General features: G+C 46.4%; 1 protein-coding gene across 4 annotated transcripts in view; it reads left to right on the forward strand.

The window, feature by feature from the left end:
- The window catches only part of LOC103353045 (lysine-specific demethylase 4A-like), a 20,116-nt gene extending 14,364 nt beyond the window's left edge, over positions 1-5,752 (forward strand). For all 4 annotated transcript variants that reach the window (XM_008275842.1, XM_008275998.1, XM_008275912.1 and 1 more), the window contains exons 18-23: positions 472-580; positions 1,480-1,671; positions 3,389-3,559; positions 3,694-3,813; positions 4,068-4,160; positions 4,303-5,752. In XM_008275842.1, the coding sequence (XP_008274064.1) occupies positions 472-580; positions 1,480-1,671; positions 3,389-3,559; positions 3,694-3,813; positions 4,068-4,160; positions 4,303-4,440 (823 nt within the window). In that variant the 3' untranslated portion in view covers positions 4,441-5,752. The remainder of the gene's footprint in view (positions 1-471; positions 581-1,479; positions 1,672-3,388; positions 3,560-3,693; positions 3,814-4,067; positions 4,161-4,302) is intronic.
- Positions 5,753-11,544: the final 5,792 nt, after the last annotated feature.

Genomic DNA, 11,544 nt, shown 5'->3' on the forward strand with positions numbered 1-11,544 from the left:
AACTGATTCCTTTCACAGAAACACAACTTCTGTTCTGAACCCGGGTATTTTTAAAGATCTCAGTTCCTTTTAAATCACGCTTACTTGGTCTTTTTTCAAATCTTTCCTGAATGTTTGTTGGTCGTGTTTTTTATTATGTGCTTTGAACATTGTTTGTAAAACACTGGAGTCTAATAACTCAAGGGAGTTCAAGCATTTTAACTTAAATCCAGTGGACTTGTCGCCTCTCTGTGTTGTTTTCTACGTATTATTCCTATACGTACATACAGTGATAAAGCCTCCTCTTGTTTGTGTTGCCCATGTAGAGAAGTCCTGACATCAGACGGGCCAACACGCTCCGTGTTTAGTTGTAGTTGTTCTGGTGTTCAGTTGTTTAAACGGCTTTGCTGAACTCTGACGTTTCCAGAAGCGCTGCCCTCTGGACAATGTGCTGTTTGTCCAGAAACCACCTCATGTTTGCCTTTCACACAGGTGGGTCCATGTGCTGTGTGCCATCACCGTGCTGGAAGCTCGCTTTGTCAACATCACCGAGCGGAGCCCCGTTGACCTCTCCGCCATCCCGCTGCCTCGCTTCAGACTGGTAAGACGCCGCGGCTGCAGCCTCGTGGTGTAATTAGACACGACCGCATTGATTTGGATGACGAGAGCGGTTTCTGTAGCCTCAGGCGTGAAGCTAATTCCTGTCAGTCCCGAAAACAAACTGGAGCCGCCTCTCTGCTGTTTTCTCTCAGATTGCATTCATGCGGTTGTGAGAAATCCTTTCTAGCTGGTTTTGGTTTTAATACTTCACCCCCATGGCGGCGTCTTTCTGCTTAATCGCGGCATTATGAGTAAGTTTTGTTTTTGCTCTCCAGTGCACCTTTGACCCAGATACAGGGTTCTTGGTACACGGCTGCTCTGACGTCCTCTCTGTGGTTCCCACTGAGGATGCACATTATACCTCAGTGAAACTGGTGTGGCGCCACTTGGCTGTCTGATAGTTTCACTTCTCATTTTAAAATAGATGCTGCTCAGCTGCATAATTCATACACAACAAAGCGATTTTTAAACTCTGAGTCAGCTCCCTGAAATGTTTACTTCAGAAGTGATGTTCAGGTCTGACATTACGTCTACCTTCTGTGGTTGGTGTGAGTCACCAGCAGCGTGCTGGAGATGATCCAAGGCTCTGGTCACAATAGCTGGCCTTGTTCTCCATTGTTAGTGCTGATCTCAGAGGAGCTGTTCTCAAAGGATTCACTAAAAAGGACACATGATGGCATTAAATGATCCAGGGGAAGTTGTGTAATTTCCCTCTGTGTTCCAGTTCATGTCTGGGTCTGCCTACCTTTGACTCCCTTTGATACCTTTTTATCTTCCTCCTCCTCCTCACTTGCCTTGTTTCCTTTCTCCTCCTTTCCTTCCTCTGTGTTTCCTTTGACCTGCAACTCATAACGTGTGCCCCTTATTCCCCCTCCACACTTGTGCCTTTGTCTCTGGCAGAAATGTGCGTACTGCAGGAAGCGGATGAAGAGGGAGGTGAAGGGCTGCTGTGTCCAGTGCTCCCACGGCCGCTGCTCCACGGCCTTCCACCCCACCTGCGCTCAGGCAGCCGGCGTCCTCATGCACCCCGACGACTGGCCCTTCATCGTCTTCATCACCTGCCACCGACACAGAACACCCGTCATACCTGAGGTACACCAGAGCTACAGTCAGGCTGACAGTGATGCTGACAGTGATGGTCACATGATTCCAGGCCCTGTTTTGGGTTAATGGGACTATTTCTTGTGAAAAGAAACAAAACCAAGTCACAGCACGCAAACCCAACCCCTGATCTCACCACTCACTCGATGGTTTAGCTGAAAAGTCAGTGGTAAATAATTCCTCTCTTCTTCTGAGAACTGATGTGCATGTTGTGGACCAGAGCCAAGTTTATCCTAACGTGATTTATGGGAGCTGTTTTGTCTGCCAAAAACACTCTTTTCAGAGCACCTCCCTTTTGATTTGCTTTGGATGCTCAAAAAATAATTTATTCTGGAGCCATAAAATGTTTTTAAGTTTCTCAGTGGAAAGAAATGTTCCTTCTGCTATCAGAGCAGATGAGCTCAGTCCAACACAACATCCACAAACAGTCAGGCTGTGATTAACGCGTCTCCATTTCCAGCTATCCTGAGTGAAACCTTTACGCAGCTCAGACGATCTGTGTTGACGAATGTGACCTGTTGGTTCCCGTCACACTTGGGTTGAAGTACAGACTTTGTTTTTCTATTACAGATGATTATAAATACAATCGTGACTCGATAATCCGACCCTTAACGATCCTAAACCTTGCTATCCGACAGGTTTTTAGGAAAAAAAGGAACAGAACCCATAAAAACAGCCTTAACATAGCGACAGCCTTGGATTCTGACTACGACATGACATTTTATGTCACCAATCAGGATAACGGCGTATTATCTGACTGAACAATCCCACAGATTGGCTACGTTCACACTGCAGGACTTGATGCTCAATGAGGATTTCTTTGTGAGTTCCTTCACATTTCCAGTTAAATGCGACTTGTATGTGATCTGCTGTGTGAACTTCATACGACCCAAAAGTGTCAGAGGACACGACGACGTCACACGCAGCGAGCGTGCTCAGTGTTTACGGAAGTAAACATGGATGGTAACGATGGAGCGTATCTGCCACTCCCCCACCGCCACCGATGGTGGAAACAGACATGTAAGCGCTAACTAAACTAGCATCAGCAGCCAAGTACTGCCTGTGTGTTCTGGACACTTCCACCCCGTCAGAGCGCTGCCCCGGGGTGGAAGTGTCCCCCGACCGCATCGAATGTTCTGATATTCATCACTAATTGGGCCTGAATATCCAGAGAGCAGAAAGTGCTATTGGGACCAGCCCTACTAGTTATTATGACAACTATGAACAATAATGAACAACTAATGAACCTTCCAGCATCAAGCCCTCCTTGTATCTGGACCTCCGTCTTGACAGTCCGACAGCCTTGCTATCCGACATAGAAGAAGGTTTTACGTTTAGTGTTGGATGATCCAGTCATGACTGTACATCTGTCATAGTGCTTAGAGAATCTGTATGTGTGGGTTACGTCTGATCGTTTAATCAGCTGCAGCACAGTTATTTAGCTGCCACAGGGTTCTTACTCTGGTACATGTTCATGCTGCTTTACTTCACCAGGTTGGGAAACAAATATCTGTCTGGTGCTGTCACAGATCAAGTCCTCGTCCACTGGATGAGCTTGTTTTTATGTGAACCACTATTTTAGGACTGATCTCTGCTGAGTTGTCTTTGTTGTTGTTGACTGCACTCCAACCCGTCTTATCTTTGTGTGGCGGTTGGTGCTGTGGAGTGATACGCTGTGAGGAGTAACGCCCAGTTCTTCTCCCCGCAGCGCAACAAGGCGTCCATGCGAGAGCTCGCCGTGGGTCAGAAGGTGATCTGTAAATACAAAAACGGCCGTTACTACCACAGCGACGTGGTGGAGCTGACCACCGCCACGTTCTACGAGGTGGTGTTCGACGATGGCTCATACAGCGACAACCTCTTCCCCGAGGACATCGAGGTCAATAAACGTTTAGCTTTTGGCTGTGTTGTACCGCAGATAAACTCAATGACGGCTATAAAACAAGATTACAGTGTTTAACTGTCTAGATGGGTGATGTATTAAATAAAGGTTGTGCTTTGATATGCTTGCAGAACCGGGACTGCGTCCACCTCGGTCCACCTTCCGAAGGCGATGCCGTCCAGGTGCGATGGACGGACGGTCTCATATATGGAGCCAAATTCGTAGCGTCGCACTCCATCCCCATGTACCTGGTAAACCTCTACCTGTCTGTCTGTCTGCCTGCCTGCCATGACACGCACCAGCTGGCTAAATTTAGAACGTTCAAACCACACGAGCACATTAGATGCATGATTATGTTCCTCAAAATGTGTGTGGTCAAAAACATGACTCATCAAACACAGACGCTTACTCAGTGATATCTGACACATCTGGCACATCTGAAAAAATGTGTGAAATAAAATAACCTTGATTGAGTGAAGTTCTGTACCTGCTTGTGAATGTTCAGGTGGAGTTTGAAGACGGGTCACAGATCACAGTCAAACGAGAAGACATCTACAGTCTGGACGAGGATCTGCCTAAACGGGTCAAGTCACGGATGGTAAGCAGAGTCTGTTATTAGAGAGCATCAGAACCGCTGCAGATATAAATGTTCTGTAACACATGTGGATCTGGACCGACAGCTTATCGTTCGTGTCCGGTCAGTAGTTAACTCCACCTGCCATGTTTGTGTTTGTCTCCAGTCGGTGGCGTCAGACATGCGCTTCGAGCTCTTCTCGCAGAACGACGTCAAACAGAACTCCAAAAGGCAGCGGGTCATCAACTCTCGGTACCGAGAGGACTACATCGAGCCCGTCATCTACCGAGCCATCATGGAGTGATTTTTATTTTTTCCCCTGCTTTCCACGCCATCGACCCGCCGCAGAGAGCCAAAGGTTTCCACGTCTCGGTCCGGCTGCTCTGCTGATAAGAACGGCTGCCCTCCTCCGGTTCTTCCACGGCCCGTTGGCCTCCATATTTATAAACTACGGCTGGGACTTTAAATGACTTTTGTGTGCATTGAGTAATATTCTTAGACCTCCATTTCCCACCACACTCTGTAGGCTGGTTTTCTTTTTGCCTCCATCAGATTTTTTCTTTTTCTCAGGAAGAAGCCATCAGTGAATTATTAAACATGGAAAAGATTGGACTATCGTACTTCTGTTTCTCCTCCACCACATTCAGCAACTGTACAGTAAACTACACGACGGAGCGTTTCCTCGTGGCTTTTCTTACAGACTCATGCTCTTTTCATAACAGTTGATCACAGTAAGGTTTGAGGGAAATGGGGGGAGGTTTCAAAGGAAGAGTCGTGCGGTTTGACTGTGAGCTCAGAACCAGCTGATGTTCAGGTGCAACCCCCAAAGAACTGAAAAAGAATAATAAAGGTCTCAAGGTCACTTTTTTAACGAATCTTTAGATTGTACTTTCCACTTCATGCTTCGGATCACGTGTTGAGGACCGTGTTTCATCTGAGGTGTGTCATCCTGCATCTGCTGTAGAGACAGACGACATGTTCTACAGGCCCAAGCCTTACACTTCTACGGGCCCAGCGGACTTTGGGTTTTGTCCTGGTTTATTAAAACTATTGTAATTAATATTATTACATTTTATTTATGCAAGTTCACAAAGTTTGAGAACAAAGCTATTTTTGTCATGTCCTTTTCTCAGTCTGTAGGAAAGCTCAGATGTGTTTATATTTATTATATTGGTAGGTTTTCAGACGTGCCGTCTACGTGTCGAGGCTCGCTTTTCCTTCGCAGGGATTGGACGTTGAGGCTGGATCTGGCTCGAGCTTCTACAACAACAAAAGCACTTAGTGTTGTGTCCGTTCACAGGACGCTGAGCGTGGCCTCCACTGCGTTTAGGTTTTCTGTGTGTTTCTAATGACAGCTAGCTCTAGAGGTAGTGTCGGGTCATAGTTGGACCGGAACTGCAGTTTGAGAGGTTGATTTTCAGATTTGAGGACGTTTTCTTTCTCTGTTGTACCTGCTCTAAAGTAGTCGTGTGCAGAGAGAAGCAGGACAAGGTGCGGACGCCCTTCCCATGGCTACTGTTGTCCGTTTGGTTTCTCTGGCTCTGTCTCCAGCAGTGCTCAACCTGTACACTCTTTGTAAACAACTGTTTGAGTAAAGTTTGAGCTAAGAAAAAGAACCTTGTATATTTACTTTCTCTACGACGACCCCGCTGACAACCCGGCGGATCAAAGCCCTCAGGTTTAGGCAGCGCTGCTCTTACCGCGGCGCTGGAACACGCTTTCATCTGCATTTCTTTTGCCCCCCTTCGCCGTGTTGTGGAGCTCCTGGTTTTGGATGTCTGAGCCGGAGGGCCTGCAGCTGTGCCAGGACGGGATGAGTCCTGTGAGGTGGAGATCGCTGCACTTAAACTCTGTGAACTTCAGGTTCTTACACGTCAGGCTCGTCACTCAACAGTCCATCACTGCTGCAACAGGAACTCGTAATATGATATGTGCTGGAACATAGCCTCCAACTGTGCTTTTAGTTTGGTTAGAAATAATAAAAGGCACCGCAGGACAACTTTAAAGAAAAGTGAATGGTAGCCATCTGAGACTCTGTTTTAGAAAAAACTGTCAAAAATTAAATGGGAAAAGAAAACGATAGACGTGTGGACGAAGCACTGTTCCTCCTGTCATCAGTCACGTTGGAGAAATCTGAGGTTGAATAATAAAGAAAGCCTAAATAATTACAACCAGCTTCAGCTCGGGTCCTCCTGACTGAGCATCGGGTCACGGCGATGAAGCATAAAGGTCACCGGACGTCGGCACTAAACTATACATGTTGGTTTCTGATGTTTAGTTTCATTGAGAAAGAGGAGCAGTAACCTAAAGCAGTGCTGAACTAGACTCTTGCGTAAGCTGCTGCATGTGGGTTTACGGGCTCTGATCAGGAGTGCTGATATTTGCATAAGAAAGTTCACAGCCAGCTTGAGGCAAAACCCTGACACCACTGAACCTTTAGTACGTGGACATGTTCCTGCTGCTTCACCGTCTGCTGCAGACAAAACGACCATGATAAGGACTCTGCAGAGGGAATCTCTGCAGAAAAGCTTAGCTTCACGTTTTTCACCCTGAACCCCAGTCGTATAACGAGACATGGAGCTTTTATTACGGCCTTCTAGCTGTAATTTCCACAAACTAGAACACAGCCACTAAAATCAACAACTATTCACGTGCAGCTTTTAAAACAGAAAACAGCTGGATTTTTTTTCCCTGTAAACTTCCACGTCCACGCCATCCTGGTACCTGCTGCGTCGTCAGATTCCACAGAGGCAGCCGGATCAACCACGGCACCCTATAATGATCTTTATTGCACCTTTAATTAAAGCGGCTGCACAGTAAAAGGTACTGAACTCCTTTAAACCGCTGGTATGCGGCGCACCGGTCCACGTGGCCGACGCACAGTGAGCCGCCTGAAGGAATGTGATGCAACTGAGCAGCGGCTCGTATAGAAAGTGAGTTATGGACTCTATCACTCTGCTGCCTGACGGGAACCTGGACTGGATGCACTTCGTTTTGTTGGTGTTGAGCGTGTCCCCACAAGAGGACGGAGCGCCGAGTTCCTGTTCAGATCTGAAGTGTGCTGGTTATTGATGCCTCATGCTGGGTTTTTGTGGTTGTTCTGGTAGATTAATGGTAGCAGCTGGACCTGCTTGAGTTCCTTGAAGACGTTCCACCTTCATCCAAGAGGCTTCATCAGCTCTGACTGACTAGTTGGGAGTTCCACATACTGATATCCTGAAGGAGACATTAACACCTGAATTTGGGTTTCAAATGGTTGGATGAGAGGTGAAGGAACTCAAGCAAGTGCAGTTGCTGCTATTAATCTACGAGAATAACCACGACCTGGAGGACTGAGGATCCTCACAGACATTTTTGAGAATACGTCAATATTTTCCAACTAATGTTGTGTTAGTGCCAGTATATATTTTACGCCACCAAATGTCAGTGAACATCAGCTTTTCCCCGTAGTTAATTTGACACATTATTACACCTGCTCTCATCATGTTCTACTGGCAGGTGCAGACGTATAATGCTTTTTAAACTAGAAAAAAACACTTTAACTTACACTTACATGAACATCCATCCATCATCTCTACACCTTAATCCTCACTAGGGTCACAGGGGGCTGGAGTCTATCCCAGCTGACTCAGGGTGAAGGCAGGTTCACCTGGACAGGTAACCAGTCTATCACAGGGCTACACTTAGAGACAGACAACCAAGCACACTCACATTCACACCTACGGACAATTTACAATCACCAATGAACCTCAACATGTTTCTGGACTGTGGGAGGAAGCCAGAGAACCCGGAGAGAACCCACGCTGCACGGGGAGAACATGGAGACTCCACGCAGAAAGATCCCGGGTGTCCTCACCAGGACGCCAACCGGTGACCTTTTAGCTGTGAGGCGCTAACGGTGACCTGATAATTTCCTGTCTTTACCATCAGACATGATGAACAGATCTCCTCAACACACTGCCGTCAATGTTCTGTTCAATGTAAACACTGGTTCTGTGGTTTCCCTGGTCAGGTTGTTCCACAAACTGATTCCTTTCACAAAAACACAACTTCTGTTCTGAGCCCAGGTTTTTTTTTTAAGATCTCAGTTCCTTCCTTTTTTAATCCTCTCACTTACTTGGTCTTTTTCAAATCTCTTCTGAATGTTTACTGGTCATGTTTGTTTTATGTGCTTTGAACATTGTAAAACACTGGAGTCTAATAACTCATGAGAGTTCAACTTCTGAATCGTGAAACCGATTTATTCGCTCAAATTTGGCATGTAAAAGCAGCATTTATTTATATATCCATTCATTTTAAAGGCATGCTTCTACGGTTAGACCTGTCATTACAAAAGAAGACCACAGATCAGTAAATTCATAAAAATCCTCTCCGGGGAATTTTTCATTTAACGTAATGACACAGGAGAACTTCGCTTGACGTAAAGTCCTGATTGCGTTAATGTCACCATGAAATTCTGCTAAAAGTTCAGAGGCAGCGTGTGGATGGGTAGGATGTGGTCACACGGTTGTCGCCTGGTAGCTAGAAATGAATACCAACATCCTGCCATTTCTCCATCTGAGCTGCACTTCTGCTCCAACTGCTACACCCTCAGAGTAACTGACAACGAGAAACGATGGTGACACTTCAGGGTTCCCTGCTGTGGTTTCTCTGTAGGTTGACATAATCGGGTTTTTGGTGTGCTGTTGTGACATTTCACAGTCTTGGTCTTTGTCAAAGTCTGCTGCTGTGATAAGATGCTTCTTAGTTCAACGCCTCATTTCTGAATCCTTGGTATGAGGGCAACACGTGTTCTGACCCAGGAATGTATGACTTCACCTGGTGCTACAGAAGGTCATTTGATAAAGAAAGAATAAAACTTAATTATGCCCAGTAAAAATCCAAATAAACCTATAAAATCCATCCATTTCTTCCACGTGTCCCGGGCTGAGTTGCAGTGGCAGCAGGTCCTTCCACATGCTGTCCTCCCTACTGATGTTTTCCATCTCAGTCTGGGGAATCCTGAGGCCTTCCAAGGCCAGATGAGGTATGTAATCATTCCAGTGGCTTATCGGTCTCCTCCCATTTGCCTGGAAAGTCTCCAGAAGAAGGCACCAAGGAGGCGTCCTTCATCAGAACCACCTTGACTGGCTCAGTTCGATTGTTTTGACCAAAAAAAACTGGTGAATGTGACGTTTGAATGAGACTGAAGCACAAACAAGTGGAAAATATGATGTTTAAACTGAAGTCATGTGTACACTGAATCAGCCCATAGAAACCACAACCCAGTGAGAAATCTATAGAAGACAGGAACTGAAACAAATGATTTCTGAAACACGAGCTCTCTCTGGGTTTGACTTTGTGTTGAAGGTCGCGCTGGCCTGGTGAACACGAAAGATGAAACCGGGATTAGAAAACCAGTCGCAGGTGCAGCGTCAAGGAGAGAAAACAGGAGGGAGTTGATGAGATCGAACACCCTCAGATGTGAGGAAATCCAAACATAATGATGGCAAAGATGTCCTGATTGGTCTTGGAAAAAAGGATGGGTTGTGGTTTCCCAGGAGAAGGAGGAGAGATTGGAGGAATTTCAAACCGTAAATAAGAACAAAGACGTTTAGTCGGTTGAAATCTCGAGATTTTGCTCGTTTGTTCGTATAGCTTCTGAACATTCCTCACACCAGACTCTGAAAACCTTTTTGAAGACTCCAGTAGTTGATCCTGACGTGATTTTTAGACGACAGGTTTGACGAAGCTGCCTGATCGTCACTGGCCCACAGCAGGCGGACTGAGTCCCGACATGATGCGAAGCAGCAGCGACTCGACTCTGAGTTCCTCCCTCCCCCCCGAGTCTGATTCCAGCCAGTTTACAGAGAAAATTCATTCCTGCTGCTTGTATCTGCAATCGCATTCTTGGGGTTACTCCCCAGAGTTCATGGCCATGGGTGAGTGTTGGAATGCAGGCAGACTGGTCAACCGAGAGCTCGCCCTCCACTTCAGCTTCCCTACCACCATGACGGTCCCATACAGTTCTTCTGTTGCTGCTGACACCGCACCAATCCATCTTTACATCTCACTCTTCATGTTTTCCGTCACTCACGAGCAAAATCCTGAGATACTTAAACTCTTCTGCTTGGGTCAGTAACTCCTGTCCGACCCAGAGGAAGCTGTCCACCAGTTTCCTGCAGAAGACCTCAGACCTGAAGGTGTTGACTCTCACCCTTAACATTCGACTGTAAACTGCCCCAGTGTGTGCTGAAGGCGACAGAAACACATCATTTGCAAAAAAACAGAGATGCAACTCTGAGGAACTGTCTTCCCTCCTCCCTCTGGCTGTGCTTGTAGATCTTGTCCATGAATGTCTAAAAGGCAAAAGGCAACAGTGGCAGAATCCGACAGCCGCCGGAAACTTGTTTGTACACACTGAGAAACTGAGAAATCTAAATTATGTGTTGGCCTGATGATTATCTGTTGATGACTTCACAGCTTCGGTTCAGACAGAAGCATCCCAACAACTATCAGTGCAGACATTCATGGTCTCCAGAGGATGACGCCTGAAGACTTCAGTTTTCCTCTTGAACCACCAAGTGGATAGAAATGTCCTTGTATTTAGTAAATACCTCAGCATCTATTAAAATACTCCTCACACTGCTGTGTACAGACATTCATATTTCCTAGAGGATGATTCTTGATGATCTGAGCGATCGCTTTGCGTTTCCTCCAACATGTTTGAGGCTGAAAGTTCAAATATTCAACATCCAATAACTGGGCTGCAGGTGTCTCAGTGGTTAGCACCGTTGCCTCACAGCTAGAAGGTTGCCGGTTGGCGTCCCGGTGAGGACACCCGGGATCTTCCTGCGTGGAGTCTCCATGTTCTCCCCGTGTAGCGTGGGTTCTCTCCAGGTTCTCCGGCTTCCTACCACAGTCCAGAAACATGCTGAGGTCAATTGGTGATTGTAAATTGTCCGTAGGTGTGAATGTGAGTGTGCTTGATTGTCTGTCTCTAAGTGTAGCCCTGTGATAGACTGGTTACCTGTCCAGGTGAACCTGCCTTCACCCTGAGTCAGCTGGGATAGACTCCGCCCCCCATGACCCGAGTGAGGATTAAGGTGTAGAGATGATGGATGGAATATCCAATAACTACTGGATGGACTGTCATCCACATTTGAAATTTCGTACAGACATTCACGTCTTTTTGGGGTAATTTTCAATGTCTGTGAAGATTTCCAGTCATCCAGGTTGTGGTTTTTCTTGTAGATTAATTGTAGCAACTGGACTTGCTTGAGTTCCTTGAAGCCGTTTCACCTCAATGCCACAATTTTCTTAACAAACCCCACTGTGTCAGGGGGAGTGTTAACGACCCACATAACGAGGGGAAGGAGCAACAAACCTCCAATTAAAACCCAGACTCAGGTGTTAATATCTCCTTCAG

The sequence above is a fragment of the Stegastes partitus genome, unplaced genomic scaffold, assembly GCF_000690725.1.
Source record: "Stegastes partitus isolate 25-593 unplaced genomic scaffold, Stegastes_partitus-1.0.2 Scaffold0, whole genome shotgun sequence".
Lineage (NCBI taxonomy): Eukaryota > Metazoa > Chordata > Actinopteri > Pomacentridae > Stegastes > Stegastes partitus.